This window comes from Medicago truncatula, chromosome 6, assembly GCF_003473485.1.
Source record: "Medicago truncatula cultivar Jemalong A17 chromosome 6, MtrunA17r5.0-ANR, whole genome shotgun sequence".
NCBI lineage: Eukaryota > Viridiplantae > Streptophyta > Magnoliopsida > Fabales > Fabaceae > Medicago > Medicago truncatula.
In genome coordinates this window covers 18764169-18786481 of record NC_053047.1, presented here as the reverse complement: position 1 = coordinate 18786481, position 22313 = coordinate 18764169, and the positions used below count along the sequence as shown (strand labels likewise).

The window sequence follows — 22313 nt, the reverse complement described above, 5'->3', positions numbered from 1 at the left end:
GAAAAACCCTAGTCTGCCCGTGCTTCTGTTCATCGCTCGCCACGGCGAGGGATGATCCTCGCCTTGCGAGTGATGAACTTCATCGCTCGCCACGCGAGCCCCTTCCCTTCGCCTCGCGAGTTGTTTGGTACAACTCGCCATGGCGAGCAACCCTTCCTCGCCTCGCGAGCTTAGGCAGAGTGCATGTCATATTTCGTGTTTCGACCTTTTTAGTTGAATCTTGTATGCCTTTGAGTACCTGAACATACCTAGTATTGATTAGGAATGAATGTAGGATCAGAGGGAACCCAGAACAACCTTAGTTTGGGAGTTGAGTGGTACTCGCCATGGCGAGTAAGTACTCTCGCCTCGCGAGTACAACCAGGATGAACTTGTTTATGTGTTTATGCGATCTGTGTCGCACTTGTTGATCAAGAGTGAACCCCTAACTGGTAATGAGACCTAGTGATGTCGTTTAATGCAGACTGTAGAGTTGTTTAAGTTATATTAATATTAATTGAATATGAACTATTGTATTGTATATTCATGCAAGATAAGAAGATATGATAATGATACAAATTATGTGCTTTGATATAATGATATCATCTTCTTATGTGACCTGTTTATGCTGCTTCCGTTATTTAACTAAGTGCATAATTATATGATGAAGTTTAGCTCCAAATTATTGGATGCATGTTGATAAGTTGATTACGATGTTTTGTTCATATGTGTCCATGCATAGCATATCATTGAGCTTAGTCCTCACCACGAATATTAGGAGCTTTGTCCTCCGCACGTTTTATAGGAGCTTTGTCCTCCGCACGATTAAAGTATATTAATACTTATGATGACGATTGGTACCACATGCATATAAGGAGTCTAGGAGCATTGTCACATTGTCATGTTCATAATGCTATGTTGTTGATGACGATTGAATAAGTGAATACGTGATACTTGTTTATTGAATATGTGAATACGTGATACTTGTTATTTGAATATGCAAAGTTATCCAAGAATGATTATGATGTTAATGTTAATTATGATTCGAATTACTTTGATTAGCATTATTTTGTTATGAAATCTCACCCCTTCTGCTTGAAAATGTTGTCCTTCGTATGGGTAACTTGCAGGTGATCGTGCTTAGTGTGCAGTTTGCTTTCGTGAGCTAGCCTTGCCTTCACTGTGTCGTCTAGGTCGCTCTGATACGTAACGGGATGGGGTTATATGCTATAACATGCTTCATTCTTTTACGTGAACTGCTATGACAATTTCTGTTTTGTTTAACTCTTTTAAGATCTTTATTTGGGGCCTGCGTGCCAAACTGATTTATGGTTTATGAACTAATATTCCGCTGCTATGTTAAGATATTATGTGGAAGTTAAATTATTATTTAACTGTTTTTGGATTACGTTTTTATGTGATATCGCGTTTATGGTTTTTACTCTGATAAATGTTTAAGAAATTTGTATATTGGGAAAACGGGGTGTTACAGTGGTTGTACACTTGTACTTTGTCAACTCTGATAACGAAGGACAATTACCCAGTGCTTTTCAAACGACCGTTGATACCTCCCTTTCAATTCTTCGTTCTCTTAGATGAGGTTGAAACGAAAAACAGCTCCTTTGAATCTTCAGTTTGAATTTACTGATCACTTGTAGCTTCTGGTGATGATATAGCTTCTGATGAAATCTTGCTTCTGATGGTCTTTTGCTTCTGATGAACTTCTGCTTCTGATGACGTCATTACTTCAGAGGCACTTGTTACTTCAGAAGCACTTTATAGCTTCAGACGCAGTTTTCTTCATATGCTTTTGATTCCTTTGCTCTCTATTGTTCTTTCAAGACCTATTGAATTTGATTAACTTTGCTTATGGTCCTGTACACTTGAACAATTATTAGCAATAACCAATTGACAATTTTTAATACCTTGTTATCATCAAAACTTATTAAGGTTTATTGTAAAACACATTTTGTTCCAACACAACAAAGTACGATGACACAACAATTCTCAACAAGAATTTTGAACTAAATCCAACATAATTTCACCCAACAAGATGATTTCTTCCCACACTTAAGATAAATCTACCCACAAAGGTCATTCGAAGACTCGTCGTTCTTTTATGCAACTTCTTTGACTTATGTGTGTTTGGATAGTTTGGAATGAACGCAATAACATGCTCTTCAATAACATCCAAACTTCCATTATAGAGCTTTTGGATATGGTTAAATATAATTCCTTTTGGGTGGATGAAAGTTAACAATGCCACTTTTGTTTATGGCTCTCAAAGATGGTGGTCGGACCCTCTACTTTGTTTGAGTATCAACTAACCTTTGTTATTTTAAATTCTACTCTGACTGATTGTATCTTGGGGTGACCTTTTTAGTACACCTTGTGCTAAAAAGGATTCACCGCCGTTGTTATTGTAACACGCCGTTTTCCCAATATAAAAATTTCTAAACATTTTATTAGAGTATTCAGCATAAACGGGATATCACATACAAAACATAGTCCAAAATTAGTTAAATAACAATTTAACTTTAACAAATATTTCAAACGTTGCAGCGGAATTTATTTCGTAATCCATAAATCAGTTTGGCACGTAGGCCCCATCAAAATATCTCAAATGAGTTAAATCAACTTCACAAAACATCATAATTGTTCAACGTCATAAAACATAAACATGATAGTCACGTAAGAGAATGAAGCATGCAAATAACCCCATCTCATTACGTATCAGAGCGACCTAGACGACACAGTGAAGGCAAGGCCACTCACGACGGCAACTGCACACTAAGCACGATCACCTGCAAGTTACCCATACGAAGGGCAACATTTTCAAGCAGAAGGGGTGAGATTTCATAACCAAAATAATGTTAATCAAAGTAATTCGAATCATAATTAACATTAACATCATAATCATTCTTAAATAACTTTGCATATTCAAATGACAAGTATCACGTATTCACATATTCAATCGTCATCAACAACATAGCATCATGGACATGACAATGTGACAATGCTCTTAGACTCCTTATATGCATGTGGTACCAATCGTCATCATAAGTATTAATATACTTTAATCGTGCGGAGGACAAAACTCCTATAAATCGTGCGGAAGACAAAGCTCCTAATAATCGTGGTGAGGACTAAGCTCAATGAAATGCTATGCATGGACTCTTATGAACAAATCATCGTAATCAACATATCAACATGCATCCAATAATTTGGAGCTAAACGTCATCATTTCATCATATAAATACACTATGCACTTAGTTAAATAACAGCAGCAGCATAAACAAGTCACATAACAGGATGATATCATTATATCAATAACACATCAATTGTATCATAGTTAAACCTTCATATCTTACATAATTGCACAATACATTAATCATACTCAATTAAATTTCAACATATCTTAAACAGCTTTACAGACTGCATTAAACGTCATCATTAGGTCTCATTATCATAAGGGGGTTCACTTTTGATCCAAACGTGCGACACAGATCGCACAAACACTCAAGACACTCAAAGCTGGAAGTGCTTGCGAGGCGAGAGTTCTTACTCGCCATGGCGAGTACCAAACAATTCCCAAACTAAAGTTGTTCTGGGTCCAATCTTGTCCTACATTCATCCCTAATCATTACTAGGTATGTTCAGGCACTCAAAGGTACTCAAGGTCCAACTAAAAAGGTCGAAACACAAAATCTAACATGCTCTCTGCCTTAGCTCGCTATGGCGAGTAAGGTTTCTCGCTATGGCGAGCGATACCAAAAGAACTCGCGAGGCGAAGGAAAAAGCTCGCGTGGCGAGCGATGAAGATCATCACTCGCGAGGCGAGGTTCATAGCTCGCCGTGGCGAGCGATGAATGTCGCTACGGCCAGGCTTCCTATTTTCACAAAAATCCGACGATTCTCAGGGTTCTAAGCTTAGTATTGATTCCAAAGTTTGTCCTAAACATTATCTAAGGTCCAGGAACACTTTCTACACCAATTTAATCAATTCCTACCGTTTAATCATCAATTTTAGGGATTTGACCTAGTTTTCGTTTTCTCCAATTCAATCCTAATTCTTGCTAACTAATCATCAGAATTACATTCAATTAACAATACAGAGTTATTAGTCTCACCCTTACCTTTAATTGCAGAAAATCGCAGCTCTCCCTCTTGGTTTCTCTTCTCTTGGCTTTTTCTCCCTTTTTCTCCAAAAACGTACGTACAACAATGTTTTTCTAAAACTAGGTCTAACTCTTTTATATCTCCTCTTAATTACTTATCTTATCTCACTTTCTCCCCCAAAACTATCTAAAATATCAAAACAGCCCTCAACTAAATATTTTATATTATTTTCAAATCTTTATTTTATTTAACAATAAAATAAATCCCTTAATCTTATCAAATCTTCCAAAACTCATAACTTATCACAATATCAACCAAACCATCAATATTGTCGTAAATCATTCAAATCATATCAAAATCATGCATATATTATATAAATATAATATAATCGCCTAAACTCGATTAAATAAGCAATTAACAAAAGTGGGCGTTACAGTTATTATATTCCATTTTTTATTCTTAAAAAAAAAAAAAAAAAAACTACCCACAACACAACATTTGGCTTTTTCCTTATTTTTCTATATAGTTGTTTTCATTTTTTGTCTTTCCAAATCAACTGAGCATTAGAATATATATATTTCCGTTTCTGCATATTAGATAAAAAATTCATTGAACATCATAAATAGAATAAATCAATACACAACTGAGCACCCTCACACTTATCTAGTATCAATTACTAAAAATTGGAAGCAAAGTTATTTCATCCCCTAAGATTGGGACATATAAAACAAAGGGATAAATTAACACAAAGGCTCACAGGGGCTTAATAAAGGGATAGTTACATAAGGGTAGGATTATTTCACCAAAAGGTGTCAAGAATGACCAACTTTGAGACCAGATATTAAATTGCTCTGTTAGGAAAGTGGTGCTAGAGGTTGTTGGTGGATAGAGAATGGTTCTGGTATAGGGTGTTAGTGGCGAGGTATGGTGAGGAGGTTGGGGGCCGGAGTGTTTCTTTCTGGTGGAGGGAAATAGAGAAGATTAGGGATGGGGGCGGCGTAGGTGAGGGAGGGTGGTTTTCAGAGAGGGTGTCGAGGAAGGTAAGGGACGGTGTAAACACTTTATTTTGGATGGATAGGTGGCTGGGAGACATCCCTTTGTGTATGCGTTTTAGCCGCCTTTTTGACTTAGGAACAAATAAGTTTAGTACGGTGGCTGAGGTGTCCTCTCTAGGTGTAACGCCCTAGTCGTTATTTATTTATTTATGATTTATTTATAGTCTTTTATATGATTTTAAATAATTATTGTTATTTAGGTGGTGTGTTATATTTTATTATATGATTTATTTTGATAATAATTAGAATAATGTGAGAATTATAATTAATTGGAGTCTTGGGGATTTTATTTTAATTAATAGAAATTAAGTGGGAGTTAAAGAAATTAAAGGGAGTTAAGTTTTGGGAGTTAAGAAAAATGGAGAGTCAGAGAAAACTGTTTCACGTACAATCAGTTTTGGGAGAAAAACCAAGAACAAGGGAGAAGAGCCAATAAGAGCCAAGAGAGAAAGATTCTGAGATTGTAGAGTTGTTCATCTGAATTAAGGTAAGGGTGAGGTTTACTTTCAATAGTATAGATTGAATTCTGATTCTGATTCTAACAAAGAGGGTTTTGGTGAATTGGTGAAAATAGGTTTTGATTTTGATTTCTTAAATTGAAAATGTATAGGAACCATGTTAATTGAACTTAGATTGTGTTCAGGCCGATTTAGGATTTCATAATAATGTTGTAAACAGTTTTGGGTATTGAATTGGGGAAAATTGGGATTTTTGGTGAAAAAATGCAGAATTCACGAGTCAGAACTGTCACGACTCGCCCTGGCGAAGCCATTTTCGCCTGGCGAAATTTTGCCATTTCCTCGCCATTGGTTCGCCCTGGCGAAAAAGCCAGTAAGTTTCCCGAGAACACTGCCTTAGTTCGCCATCGCCTCGCCATTGGTTCGCCTTGGAGAAAAGCCTTTTTGTTAAATTTCGCCTGGCGAGAATAGTAGTTCGCCTGGCGAAAGTGCCCAGAACTGAACCATATTTTGAGTTTTGTATACCCAGTTGTACGCATTGTTTGGTTGATTCTTTTGGTTGTACTAATGATTATATATGATTATATTATTTACCAAGAGCATGACTAATTGTTGATTGTTGATTTATGTATAATACACTTAAATAAATTATACAAATTGTTGGATTTCATTATCGAAGGTTGTTGTGTCATAGTTGACCATGGTGATAATAAGTCATATTCATATATGCATTATTCCGTAGCGGTTGTTGTTGTCGTTGAGTTGCATGTAGATCTACACAAATGTTGAGTCCATTCCATAAACATAAAGCGGTGAGGGCTCATGCCCTGGAACGCCTTGTCGTTCAAAGCGGGAGGGCTCATGCCCTGGAACACCTTGTTGTTCAAATTGGTGAGGGCTTATGCCCTGAGAATGCTTTAACCATTCAAAAATTCGGTGAGGGCTTCTGCCTTGTAAATTGGTACCACATGCATGTGCATAGTCGCATTGTTGAGGAGTGTTAGCGGTGTTGTCAAGTAGTTGCATGAGTCGTTGTTGTTGGTTGAAATTACCCCTTATTGTTGATGTTGTTAATTATGAAATATATATGTATATTGAATAATTATTGTTATGTTAGGGTGTTAGATTCAATTGATGAATTTTATATCTATTATTATTGTTGTGAATCTCACCCTTTCTGCTTGGAAATGTTGCCCTTCCTATGGGTAACTTGCAGGTGATCCTGAGTAGTAGATGGTGGCTCAAGTGTCTAGGATTCTGATACGTAACGGGATGGGAATATGTTTATTTTCATTCCTTATGTATCATATTTTTGGAACATGCTGATGTAGCCCTTTATTGGTTGTTGAATTATTTTGATGAGGCTTTTATGCCAGGATTTACTTAGTGGAGAATTAAACATTTGATGTTGTTGTTATTTAATGAAAAATATTCCGCTGCAAGGTTTTGGTGAAACTAATAAAGTTGTTGTTTATTAAGTAGTATTGTATACTATTTAAGAAATTATGAAATGTAGTGTGACATGCCCGTTTTGGTGTTAAACTCTGATTTATTATTTATTATTTAATTGTTTGGGATAACGGGGTGTTACACTAGGCTGGGGGGGGGGGGGGGAGGGGGGGAAGGGGGTGAGGCGTGGAGTTGGAGGAGGAGACTGTGGGTGTGGGAGGAGGAGATGGTAGAAAAGTGTAGGCTGTCACTTCATGACTTTGTTTTGCAGCCTGCTTTTACTGACAGGTGGCAGTGGAACCCTAACGTTGGGGAGGGCTATACTGCTCGTGGCGCATATCATATCCTCACAACACAGGATCCTCCTTCAGCTGATGTCACAAGAGATCTTATTTGGCATAAGCAGGTACCTTTGAAGGTTTTTATTGTTGCTTGGAGATTGCTGAGAGACAGACTTCCAACAAAAAATAACCTATTTCGGTGTGGTATTATCCAAGTGGAAAACTTTCAGTGTGTGGCGGGGTGCGAGACAGAAGAATCAGTATCACATTTATTCCTTCATTGTGAATTATTTGGCTCCTTGTGGCAGCATGTCAGGTATTGGATTGACATTTCAGGTGCTGACCCTCAGAATATTCATGATCACTTTATCCAATTTATTCATTCCATAGCTCATTCACGGACATGTATATCATTTCTTCAGCTTGTGTGCATCTGGCTAGTTTGGACTGAACACAATAACAGGCTATTTAATAACATCCAAACTCCCATGGCTCAAATTATGGAAAAGGTTAAACATCACTCCTTTTGGTGGTTGAAAGCAAACAACACCATTTTTGTTTATGGTTCACATAGATGGTGGTCGGACCCGTTGATTTGTTTGGGTATCGACTGACCTTTGTTTTGTATTCTTATGTTAGACTGATTGTACCTTTTTGTGGTCCCTTGAGTACACCTTGTGCTAAAGTGTACCACTGTTATTGTTAATATATCTCATTTTGATTTTTTCAAAAAAAGAACATTTGTCTTTACTCTTCAAAAGGAACCAAAGATTAGTGAATTTTGATTTCCAAACCTTTACCTCATTCTCCGAAAAGCTTTTTTCATCACATTTAGCATCCAAGGCCGCAATCTTCACAATCAATCCTTTGATTTTCTCCTCCACCTCCCCATAAACCTCCTTATTCCACTTTCTAATATCTCCATTTAGAACATTTAGTTTTTCTTTGACATACCCATCAACTCTTCAATATTACAATAACGCCCTATTTCTATTAAAGCGATAAAACATACGAATAATATAATATTCAAGAAATAGACGCTATGTCTTCACTTCCAAAATCAAACAACATGCATATATAAAATTCATCAACAGTCGCAACGGATATAAGTCATACATCACAAAGTATACATGTCATAAAAACAACATACATCCGTAAATAAAGTCTTACAAATGGACAAAACCTCCATAACATAAATAAATCTGGAATATCATAAAACCGACACCTAATTAGACCCTAATCTAAGACTCTAAAGAACCGATAATGGAGATTAGCTCCCGCTATCCAAACAATCACCAAGCAACTCACCGAAAGCAAAACTACTCCTGCACTCCGTTTACCCATTCATACAAACAGGTAGGCAGTCAGAACCACTGGGGGTTAGCTTTACATCAATCATAATCATCATAAACAGTTTGAACATAAATGGAACAAATCAAGTTCAATTAATTATCATGAGCACTTAACTACAATTTAACAATTCTAAATATCACAAGTATGTATTCATCAAACACACTTATCATCAACAATCATCATTCACATGCAACAATTAAGACTCATGCCAATTATGTTATGCGTCTATCCACGACACATATATGCATGTGGTACCAATCACCAACAAAGGTTGTCACCTCAAGATGCCAATATAACATCTTATGTAAGATTTCACGTCCGTCTTACATTATCTCCGAAGTAAAAGAGTAACCCTCCTTTACAATATCAAGACTCAACATGACTATGATGCATGGACATACAAGCAAAGACTCGATAATGCAAAATCACCTCATAAATACTCAACAACAATATAAAGGATAACCTCCATCTATATTGATCGACTTCAACAACAATTGCATTATCAAGTATTTATGTCCACACAATCAATCAAGTCATAGATCAATTAAGAGTCATAACCACATTGTCATCATAATTATCAACAACCATCAACGTCAATTGATATACATACATTAATCAATATCAACTATATAATATAGCTCAACAACTTCATACACTTTCTCACAATCCAAGTAAAGGAGAAAATACAACACCTTATGATAAACATCATATTCAACACCTAACAATCATTCACATATCTTCATTTAATCATATAAAGCTATTCACGAAAGGTTTATAAGGTAATCAGCTTTAAAGAACCATTTTCGACAAAGTCCGTATCAAGTAGCAAAACGGCCAACGTTGATATTTTTTCAAAGCAAAGTCACTTGTTCAAGTTTGAAAACCTACAACTCGATCTTAATTAATCATATAAGCATGAGCATAGGCCACTTACGAACTATCAAGCATTAGTTCAAAGATTACCCTAAGTTCGTATGAAAAAAATCCCAAGTTCACATATTCCACAATCCCACCCGAAAATCAAGTTTTGCCTGATTAAGACATTATACCATCCTTACATGCCTTGTCTAAATCTATAGGATCTGTAGACCAAGCTTGTAATCCTTTTTGTTCACAAAAGTTCATTTTCCGACAAAATCCGAAAAATTGAAACGGCACAAATACAAGCAAACCATTTTGGAAAATTGAAGTTTCGACAAAGCCAATCATGTTCGAGTAGTAAAGTGAGTGAAAACAGCAAAAGTACACCTTAAAACGGTCGCAACGGACCCCTACACGTCTACCCCCAAGCACCCGAACATGGAGCAACAAGCGTGTTGCCCTGTTTAGGGCGCCTGGTGCCAGGAGTGCAGCGCCCAGCGCTGGCTCTCTGTGAGTGGGCGCCTAGCGCCCTACCACAGGCGCAGCGCTCTGTAACGCGCGTTTTCGCGTGTTTCGGCCACGGGTTTTCGCCATTTTCGCTCCAAAATCGAATGTTTAAAACCCCCATTCATCAAAAATGATCCGAGGCATAACCCGAGGCTCTAACACGTCGAACTCACTCGTTTCGCGGCATTTGAATAAGTTTTGAAATTGGTTTAAAATGGATTTTCCCAAAACAACAAGTCTTAACAACAACAACAATTCATTTCTTCCAATTCAGCATAATTCAACAACAACAACTCACCATAATTCATACCCAAGCCATGATATGAGATTATTAACAACAATCAACCACAACCACAACTTACAATCATGCATTCGATCACAATTCAACTACAACATGTCATAAATCATCAATTGAGCACAATTCACAAACTACCCATTTACTTATATCATGAACATGCAATTTCATCATCAACAATTCAATTATCATCAATTTAACATACTCAAACATATCACTACAACATGAGCACAAATTTCAACAAGCAAGTTCATAATAATCACTTATGCATAGAAAAGGAGAGAAGAAACTAACTTAGAGATTACGCTTGAAATCTAACCCTGTTACCTCAATAAGCAATAATCCTAGCAAAAGCTTCAATTAAGCTCCTAGAATCTCTAGCTCCTCTTGGTTCTTCAAGTTTTCCCCCTTTCTAACCCTTTTGCTCCTTCTCTTGAACTCTCTCTCTCTACCTCTCTCAAATTCTTATGAAATGAAATGAAAACCTATTTTTCTCTAAAGACAAGAGTTTATATAGGCTCCTCACAATTGGGCTAAACTCATTCACTAAACCATTTACAAAATGTTTCTACTCACTCAACGATAAAATAATAATAACGATCACTTACCGGTTCACAACTAATTATTACACTAGTAACTTAGTAAAATAATGGTTCTCACTTGAAACACTAAAAATAATCCTCACCATGAAATTACTAAATTAATCTTACTTACAAAATGACCAAAATACCCTTTTTGCACTAAAACCCATTAAAATGCACCCAATGATAAATAATCACAGGCACATATAAACACATATTAAAACAATTAAAAATAAATCTATCGAAAATCGGGTTGTTACAATTACAACTCTTCCAACTTCTTTCTACCACGACATGGAACTCTTTATTAGCAAGCCAATGGTTATTAAATCGAAACCGGCTAAGGTCCCCAATCGTTGTCTCCAAAACGGGTCACTATCGTACAATCATCCAACGCATCCCTCTTTAAGACCCAAAGACTCAAACCCCCCCCCCCCCCCCCCCCCCCATTCCATAACCCATTGATGGGAAACCAACATTCTATCAAGGCGGCCTAAGCACTTCCCATTAGCATGGAACCAAGTGAATTTTCTTCCCAAAAGTGGTAGATCCACTAACCCCGTAGCTTCCAAGAAATTATTGATGTCTCTATCATCTCTATTCCCCCATCCAATTAGTTCTCCGCTTTCTCTCCTTCTCCCCTTTGCTATGCACGGTTCATACCAGGTAAAACATACGCAAATAAGTTAGACATTATATAGTATGTTTATATGAATAGGTCAAATAGTTACGGTTTAAACAATGCACCTCATGGTTATTAAGACGTGAATATGTGATAAACTAAACACATGATGGGCACAATAAGTACGTATTTAGTTGCTAATTGACACAATACATAAATATAAAGTACTAAACATATATTTAAGATAAACTATCAAACATTACGAAATACTTCTCTATATACGAGATTAGAAGTCACGTCGGTATCTTAACCATCTTCATGTGTAATAAGCATCTTCAACCCATTTCTAGAAGTAACTCTCGAAATAGCAACATAAAGTTGATCGTGTGAAAACACAGGACTTGGCAGATATATCCCAAAGTTCTTTAAAGATTGTCTTTAACTTTTGTTAATAGTCATTGTGAATGAAAACGGCTATCAGAAACTGTCTCCCATTGAAATTTGAAAGGAATCCTGATGTCGGAAGGTGCAAGAGATAATCTTAGTATAAAAACTTTCTCGCCTATATTACTTCCAGATATGGCATTTCCTTCAAGCACAAATTTACTCATCCTGGTTATTATTATTAGTCTTGTACCATTGCATAAGCCTTATATTTGATCTATATTCCTTAACAACATCACTGATACCCCAACCTTTAATCTGAGCTTGTGATTTGGGGTACCAGAAGCAATGTGTTAAGAAATTCTGGTGTGTGAACATCATCAATCGCATCAACATCTTTGTTATGTGAAAGCGGGGAATCATAACACAAATAGACTTTTTCTTCACCAGGTATCAAATCCAACATATACTCGTTTATTTGATCAACAATTGTATTCTTTGGAGCTAACATGGCTCTGTCTTCAAAATAAGAAATATCACTCATGCTATCTAACACATTTGGATAAGTGCTATGAACAATAGATGCAAGGGGGTCTCATTGCTTGATATAAGTAAATCAGGCAGAACACCAATTGTGATATCAACATTATTGCTTTCACCAATTGTCCCATCATCGATAGCCAATACGCAATCAAAAAATAATTTTCTATCTAAAATATCTGAATATGATGCACCATTTAGAAGCCTCATGTTTTTCGTCAGTGTAAGAACCTCACAAAAATCCCAAAGATAAAGAATTAATAGTAGAATAAAGAATGTTATATATAGAAAAATTGAAAAATTGATGTTTACTAAATCGTATAATACAAATGGCTTAACATTAATACATTTTTTTAAGGATAACATTAATACACTTTAATCATAAATTATGAAATATTTTTCTATAGACCAAGTTATAACAGTATATTTACCATCATTATCGATTATCAATATGTTTACCTCTTCTCTTGAAGTAACTATTGAATGTGAAATGAGTGTACTATTTTATGCAACTATATATATAGAGGAATTTTGCATAACCATTTTGTGAGAATTTTTGAACAACTTTCTTTCTCATATTATGTTCTTACTCTTTTTCTTCTTTTTTTCTTTCTCTATTGTTTTTAACTGATAAGATGAGAGAAAAAATTGTTCAAAAAAATAAGAAGAGAGAAAAATAAAATTGTCAACAAATGGTTGTATAAATATCATTATTCATATATTAAAATATTTTCTTTAATATCATTAAGAAAGAAACAATTCACAACAATAATAGCAATGATCAATAACAATAAGAAAAATATTGGACTCTAAAAAAAATTTGTTTAATTTTATTTTTCAAAAATAATTTATTCTCTTTTTATATACAATTAAGTGCAACAAAAAGCGGATAGATTAACACGTTAATGTCCGTCTTTCCGCTAGTTATAAAAATCATATAAACTACACCTTTAAACTATTTTTGAACGGTTCATATTAGACATACCATGTATTTAGACTCCTTTTCTTATTTTGCTTTTAACTCATGATAATATGTCACATGTACTTCCATTGATTTGATTTTTACATAAGGTCATTATACACATAAACCATTTTATGAGAAAATTTTTAGTTTTAGAATAACCATCCGAGAGATAAACAGTTTTGGAATACAATCAATTTACTTTTCTACACTCAAATAAAAAATGAAATTGTCTAATCCTATAAGTCAATCTTGAAATCATAAGAAATTATAGACTATTTATATCTTATGATACATTTTACATTTTCACCAATAATCAAAGCAATGCATCAACAGTATATTCGAAACTACAGGAAAGGCTTTACAATGTAGAGGCTACAAAGATTTCTACCAAAAATATTTGCGAAAGTAAAGCCTTAGAAACTACAGGAAAGGCACACCATAACTCCACACAACACCTAAAAACACAGTAAAAACATTATGCTAACAGCCTAAAACAATCCCAGGAACCAAAGATAAGACCAGATAGATGAGACACTCTAAAGCCTCATAACACTACATACATAACACTACCAACACACCTGCACATTCCAATCAAAATTAGTTCAGAAACCCCACCACCGATGATAGACTATACTACTGAACTACTAATAAATTAAGATATGCAAAAGATTAATGAAACATAAAACTGCATAGGGATTTTCATAAAAAGCTGTCAATGGCACTGTTACACCTTATATAGCTAGAGCAACTAGGGTTTCTAGCTTATTATGGGCTTAGCATAAATGGGCTTAAGGCCATAAGGGAAAACAGATAGAAACTAATGGGTTTTCGGTCCAGATTCTACTGGGTCGCCCCATCTAACACACAAACATAATCCTCCAGCTTCTTGGGCTTCCGGGTCACACGTTTGGGCTTTGTTGGGTCCCAAGAAGCTGGAGGATTATGTTTGTGTGTTAGATGGGGCGACCCAGTAGAATCTGGACCGAAAACCCATTAGTTTCTATCTGTTTTCCCTTATGGCCTTAAGCCCATTTATGCTAAGCCCATAATAAGCTAGAAACCCTAGTTGCTCTAGCTATATAAGGTGTAACAGTGCCATTGGCAGCTTTTTATGAAAATCCCTATGCAGTTTTATGTTTCATTAATCTTTTGCATATCTTAATTTATTAGTAGTTCAGTAGTATAGTCTATCAATTGGTGCTTTCATTCTTGAATCATCATGCCTCCTAAACCTTCCAACCCAACTACCAAAGACCTAGAAGATGCTCTTCAAACTGTTCATTCCCATTTTGAAGAAATCCTCCAAACCAACACTCAGTCCATCAACCAACGCTTTGTTCAAGTAGATCAAACGCTGGAAAATCAGCTTGGGCTGCTGCATACGCGGTTGGATAATCAAGCAAGCCTACAAGATGCTCGTTTTGAAACCATTACTTCCCAACTCACAACATTGATCCAGAACAGCACTCACGACCAACCTCCCACCGCTCAACCAACTGTGACTATGTCTTCAAGTAATACTCCACCTCCTTTACCTCCCCCTGGTTATGAACAGATCCTCATCCACACAAGCCCTAGCACACCACCTTTTCAACCATATATTTCAACCACAACACTGCCGTTGGGCTCCTCCATACCTACACCACACGCAACCCTCCCAATCCCTATACTTACAACCTCCACAAGACCTACCACACAACCCGTTTCACACACACCGCCGATACCACCGTTCCCGCCCCCTTACTACAACAACCCTCTCTATTACCTCCCACAACAATCATCCCAACCAGTACACCCATCCATGGCTTTTTACAACAACTCATCACAACAAGCACCCCCCCTACCGCCTTTTTTTCCTTGTTTCCCAGTAGCAAGTTCACCACAGCTCCCTCCCACAAATTCTGGACCCAGCATCCGCTCACCAAAACTAGATCTCATACCTTTTGATGGATCAGACCCTTTAGAATGGCTATTTCAGGCGGAACAATTTTTTTGTTTCTACCAAATCCCTATGGAAAGCCGTGTACACATGTCCTCCTTCTATATGAAAGGCGAAGCTTTGAGTTGGTTTAAATGGATGTTTCAAAATAACCTACTTCATGATTGGCTCTCCTTCACTAAAGCTTTGGAACTCAGATTTGGACCCTCCACCTATGCTAATCACCAAGCCGAACTATTCAAGCTTCGTCAAGACGGTTCCGTTTCTGATTACCAAGCTCAATTTGAAAAACTTGGTAACCGGGTCCTTGGCCTACCGGCCGACGCCATTTTAAACTGTTTCATATCTGGTCTCTCGCCTGAAATCCGCAATGAAATGGCTATTCAACGCCCACTTTCCATCTCCCAAGCCATCGGCCTTGCCAAGCTCATTGAAGCCAAACTAAAAGACTCTAAACCCAAATACAATCGCCCCATATCATCATCTCAGTCCTGGCCCCGAACCACTACCCCAAACAACCCACAAAAACAACCCCCATCACCATCTTTTCCAGCCCTACCTCGACCTAACGCATCTACCCCACCCAAGATACCTATTCGCCGGCTCAATGAAAGCACCAATTGATAGACTATACTACTGAACTACTAATAAATTAAGATATGCAAAAGATTAATGAAACATAAAACTGCATAGGGATTTTCATAAAAAGCTGCCAATGGCACTGTTACACCTTATATAGCTAGAGCAACTAGGGTTTCTAGCTTATTATGGGCTTAGCATAAATGGGCTTAAGACCATAAGGGAAAACAGATAGAAACTAATGGGTTTTCGGTCCAGATTCTACTGGGTCGCCCCATCTAACACACAAACATAATCCTCCAGCTTCTTGGGCTTCCGGGTCACACGTTTGGGCTTTGTTGGGTCGGTGCTATCAACCGACCTTCCTGACGTTGACAATCCTTCCTTTTCTGCATGTTGTGAATTCGATAAAAATTATACCAATAAAATACTTGATGTGTGGAGCAAGTAATAATCAAGCAACTAAACAAAGTGCATGGAAGTTATAAATACAAGCAAAAATAGAAAACAACGAGAGAAAAGAAAGAGAAAACACACAAAATTTGTTTACCCAGTTCGGTCCAAAACTGACCTGGTCTGGGGGAGAGATAAACCCTTTGTCCCACTATAATGATGAGTAACTTTACAAAAGAGATATCAATGGGTTACAAGAATAAGTCTCTGGCCTAATTCTACCCAAAGTCTCAATCTCTTCCCGTCACCAAGTGACTCAATCCTAATAGTGTTTCCTAAGGTGAATCAATCCCAACCCTAGTGTTTGTTGCCAAGAGCAAACTCTATACAAACCCTAGTTTTGTGTTGTCTTTCAAACCCTTGTTTTCAGCCTCCTCTATCTCAAGGTTTACTCTGATACAAGGTTTATATTTATATTAAAATTATCCTAAAAAAATTGAAACAAATCTAGGCTCAAAAATATATTTGGTGATGTTAGCTTAAGACTTTGGAGTGTGCTACAACTTAAAATCTCAAGTTCAATTGTCTCAATATTAATTTAAATAAACTAGTTTAGTTTCTTAAAAAAAATAAAAGGACAAACTTGTCGTGAGTTACTTTCTTACTTAGTTGATGGAATATAATTAATTCTCTTTTCCATTAAAGGTGTGCAAATTATGAAAGGAATAGGAAGTTGGTCAATTCTATTTTCAAATAAATTCCAAGCCAATGGGTTAGATATTTATTACAAGAGAGGATGACTAACGATAATAAAAAATTAAAGGTTTGCATGATAAAAAATAAAATGGATACAATTTTTTAATTTTTCAATAACAAAATGGTTCTAGTTTTAAGTTAAGTAACTAGTTACAAACCCGTGCTTCGCACGGGTTGAATAACGTATTTTTTAAAAATTTAATTTCGAAGGAGAAATTTTATAAATTACGGAAAATTGTTGTCCTTTATCAATATGAAAATCAAAACTGCGTAAACCAAAATTTTACAACACAGAGCCTAAAACACTACATAAAAAAATAATATAACAACTATTGTAATCTCTTATTCCTTAAAGTTAACCCGAACGCAAAATTTTGCCATAGATTTAATCTAACTTCTTTGCTTAATTTTACAGTATTAACCCTATTTAATTTAATCAAAATGTTAACGTTAATTGTTAGGGAAATCAAAATAGACAAATCGCTCCTAATTTATCTCCTTAATTTTACTAAAATAATTATATTAACCCTAGATTTAATTTATGCAAAATGTTATCTCTTATTTTTAAATGTTAACCCGTGACATAATATTTAACCCTAGATTTAACCTAATTTTTTCATGTGACTTTACTATATTAACCCTAGATTTAATTTATGCAAAATGTCATCTCTTATTTCTAAATGTTAATCCTTGATGCAATATTAACCCTAGATTTAACATATTTTTCGCGTGACTTTACTATATTAACCCTAGATTTAATTTATGAAAAATGTCATCTCTAATTTTAACCTAATTTTTCCCTCCACACTTTTGCATTTAATGTTTATCTAAAGTAAAATAAAATGATGTTCCCAATTATATGTTGTTTTTTTGGAAAGGAATAACCGTTAACCCGTCTCGCTATACTTAACCTAATCTCTTACTTATAAATGTTAATCCGTCTTGCTATACTTAACCTATTTTATTTCTTAAAGTTAACCCGAACTCAAAATTTTGTCCTAGATTTAACCTAACTTCTTTGCTTAATTTTACTGTATTAACCCTATTTAATTAATCCTGTTTAATTTAAATAAAATGTTAACGTTAATTGTTAGGGAAATCAAAATAAACAAATCGCTCCTAATTTTTCTCTTAAAATTTACTAAACAAATTATATTAACCTTAGATTTAATTTATGCAAAATGACATCTCTTATTTCTAAATGTTAACCCGTGACGCAATATTAACCCTAGATTTAACCTAATTTTTTCGTGTGACTTTACTACATTAACCCTAGATTTAATTTATGCAAAATGTCATCTCTTATTTCTAAATGTTAACCCGTGACGCAATATTAACCCTAGATTTAACGTATTTTTTCGCGTGACTTTACTATATTAACCCTAGATTTAATTTATGCAAAATGTCAGCTCTAGTTTTAACCTAATTTTTCCCTCTAGACTTTTACAATTAATGTTTATCTAAGGTAAAATAATAACCTTAGATAATCACAGCATAAAAAAATTCTTCGAAAGAAAAGATGTTAAAACAACGGAACATTGTGATTCATCATAAAATATGTATGAGCTGATTTAGAGATCATATAATCAGTTTATGAGATTAGGAATTGACATAATTTTTAGGATGAAAACAATTGGAACTAATGAGAGTGATTGTTTTGCGCTTTCCTTTTAGAATTGTTCTTGACACCTCATTTGGGAAATGCTAAACAGGGAAATAACAACAATATTAGTCTAATGCATATTAACATGGATAAGACGTATGCGAATATAGTTACATATAAATTATAAAATAAAGGTAGCATAATTGATTTTAAGCTAAAGAAAATGTATCATGACTTCTAATTTATCTTCCTAAAAAGGCTAGATAAATGCATTTATGTGCATTATATGAACCCCGTTGACCAATTAACATTGTTGAAACAGATGGAAATTAAGCATCGCTTCCGCATGTGCATCTATAGCTAGCACCATTTGACAATGATGTCTTCGAACATTTGGTGAAACTCTCGTAATATTATCCAAATTGGTTAAGATTGAATTTAGTTGCTTTCCAAATGATGATGCAATATGTATCCTAACACAAATATGCACATGAAATAAAGAATAATGCAATATATATTTTTAATTTGTGCGTAAAAAATTCAAAGCATGTTTGTACATAAAAAAAAGCAGACCTTGACTAAGTTTATAAATTCAACAATTGGCCTAACTTGAGACAAATTGAAAAAATCGTTGTACGAAGTACATTGAGAAGAAGCCGAACTCTGACTTAAGTTCTGACTGATGCTTTGACTCTAAGCTTGAGAAGTGTTAAGGTCACGACAAAAATTCAAGAAACATGGTAAAAAAAGAAATCAAATTAGATTGTGAAATAATAATTTACTCTAACACTGTATTGTGAAATCATAATGCAAACTTACTAAGTCTTAAACTTATCAACAACTGGATAATGTAGGTTGATGAGCAGCCTCGAACCTGACCAATTGTTACATATATTTAGGTTGCCATTGACTACAAAATGGAAGCAAAGAACTCGAGGTAAATAGATGGTAAATGATAAAGCTACGAAATATTTTTCCCATAGTGTTACATCAACTATATTCTCACTGCATAAGAAAATACATCTTTCAGGTCATTATCAAACTTATACAAAATCCTATCATCTTATGCTGACAAATAAGAAAATAATACCTTTTACTTTCAACACAATATTCGTACACAATTTCTTTCTAGTCCCAATTGGAATTATCTTGACAATCTCATGAAGAAGCCCGATGATTTCTTAAAAAAATTACTATTATAAATGTTGGAATTTATACTATATGATATTATATTTGTTGGTGTCATAGAAACATATATGTTTAGTTTTTTTGAATAAGAAAAAGATATTGAAATATAATATTAAAAAATAAAGAAAAGGTTCCAAGCGTGAGTTGAAAAGAGGTGTTTGTGAAATAAATTGTGGAGAAGTAGTTTTTTAAAGTAACATTCAACAACTTCTGGTCAAGGCTCATTCCATTCAATTTTATGCGTTCAAAAAATGTTCTTTTTTTAGTAAGTACTTAATTGATATTGTGTTTGCCCTAACTTCTCCTTAAAAATGTAGAGAAGTTTGAAAAAAGTCGGGTCAAACGATACCTTAATCTCCCACAACGGCAATGTAGAAGCAACTGAATTTGGGAGAAAAAATTGAAAAATAGTTAAAAATATAAAAATTGGAAAATAATTAAAAGTTATTAAAAATATAAAAATTAGAAAATAATTAAAAAAAATTGGTTAGGGGCAAAAATGGAAATTCATAGGCAACCTTAAAAAAAAAACTCAGCCAATAATTAATTTACCAAATTGCCCCTAATAGGGGCAAAATGGTAAATTCAAAGGACATTTCTTTTAATATAAGTATATAGATATTTGTTCACATCTAAATTATTCTATCATAAATTATCATCTTCTTAAGTCAATAAATAGTTATTTTAATATAATATTTAAGTGTGTTTTATTTATATTTGAGTTTATTTTATTTAAGTTTATTTTCTTTTTAGAACTCTTTTATTACAATTGCAAGTTATTATATTTCAAGAACAAATATTCTAAAGATTGAGTCTTGGAGCAAAAGAAAGGAGAATCGGAGCTAATTCGTGCCAAAAATATAAAAGATCTTATACAAAAATATCTGGTGCAAGGATTGAGGACAAAAATATGAATATCTCATACAAAAATATCATGTGCAAAGAATTTGAAGATCTTGTACAAATATATACAAGAGGTGTGCCCCACTTTAGCCCTTTTGCTGATTTTGCTTTCTGGACAAGCTACCTATTAGTTTATTTCTAACCTAAAAGCCTTGGTTTCTTGTGGAACATTCTAGTGATGTATTGCTTAGGTTTTAAGTCGTTATACACTATAAATTGAGTAGCTAGCTATCATAACAATTCATCTTTTGTTCTTGGAATAAAAGTACACCTTTATTTTATTGTTATTTACTTTTATCTTCTTCTTTCTTCTTCTTCTTCTTCTTCTTCTTCTCTTCTATGTCTACAATAAACGTTAGTGAGTAGACTCTTCTTGTTTTGGGATTGTTGGATAAGTCTAATGACATAATCCTAATCAAACAAATAGGTAAAACTCATTTAAATACTCAATAGATTTATCAACCACATATGCTCTTACAAATTTTACTCCAACCACCTTATGTTTCGACATTGAATAATGATATATGTACAATCATTTGTGACAACTTTGATAACAACTTTCATTTTCTCTCTTCTCATTGGTCCAAAACAAAAAAAAGTGAAAAATAAAGAAAAAAAATAACGATATTTTTTTTGAACAAGAAATGAATAAGTTTGATAAAAAAAAATTAAAAATAAAATATAAGTTTGAAAGAAAAAGTTATCAAAAAATTGTAATAAAATGGTTGTAAAAATATCATTTCTCTTCCACCTTACTTGTAACTCTTGATTTACCCTATCACTTACGAAAATTGTTGTTGACACATTGCATAAAGCATTTCTAAGCCATTTTTCGGCCAGTTTTTACCTGTAATTAAACCAGAGCATTTCCAAAAGCAATATAAATCATACAATATTGAAACTCGAAAAATACAATATCTTTTACAATTGTCCATAATTAAATCAAACCGACATTTGGTTCAAATTACACAAAAGTTTGAAATTCATCAAAACGTTAAAAAGTGTCCATAATTAAACAACACATTACAACTCATTACACATCATTATATTAAATCCCTACTTACATTCATCACAATTGCATATGGAACGAACATACATATATTTTTCCACCATATTCCAAAACATAAATTCGACGTCGCTATTGTCTTTAATAAGCCAAGACATATAACTTGTCATTTTCCATGCGTATTCATTTCTATCTTCTCCTAGGTCTATGCACGACATTTGACCAAACAAGTGACGTGTATATTGATTTTCACCAAGATGCTCAAAATAAATATTAAGTTGTGTCTTCAAATCATCAAGAGAGGCTGTCGGCGTTATCATAACCTTAATTGTCTTTTTAAAAGCGGAGTACCTAACACGGCCTTCAATTTTTGCAACCTCGGACATGTTTCACTTGACAAAAGCTTTAAGAAAAGAATCATAGATTAGAACAAAATTAAATGAAATGTAATAATGAATAAATCAAATGCGTAAACATTAATAACGAATAAATAAGTAT

General features: G+C 34.5%; 1 protein-coding gene across 1 annotated transcript; it reads left to right on the top strand.

Moving 5' to 3' along the window:
* The first annotated feature begins 14667 nt into the window (after positions 1 to 14667).
* Positions 14668 to 16011, top strand: LOC112418295 (proline-rich protein 12-like). Its single transcript, XM_024774619.1, has one exon. It carries the CDS (start codon positions 14668 to 14670, stop codon positions 16009 to 16011), a length of 1344 nt encoding a protein of 447 aa, XP_024630387.1.
* The last annotated feature ends 6302 nt before the right edge of the window (positions 16012 to 22313 follow it).

Excerpts from the sequence above, each read along its gene's own strand:
- LOC112418295 (XM_024774619.1), top strand. The coding sequence starts at position 14,668 with ATGCCTCCTAAACCTTCCAACCCAACTACCAAAGACCTAGAAGATGCT.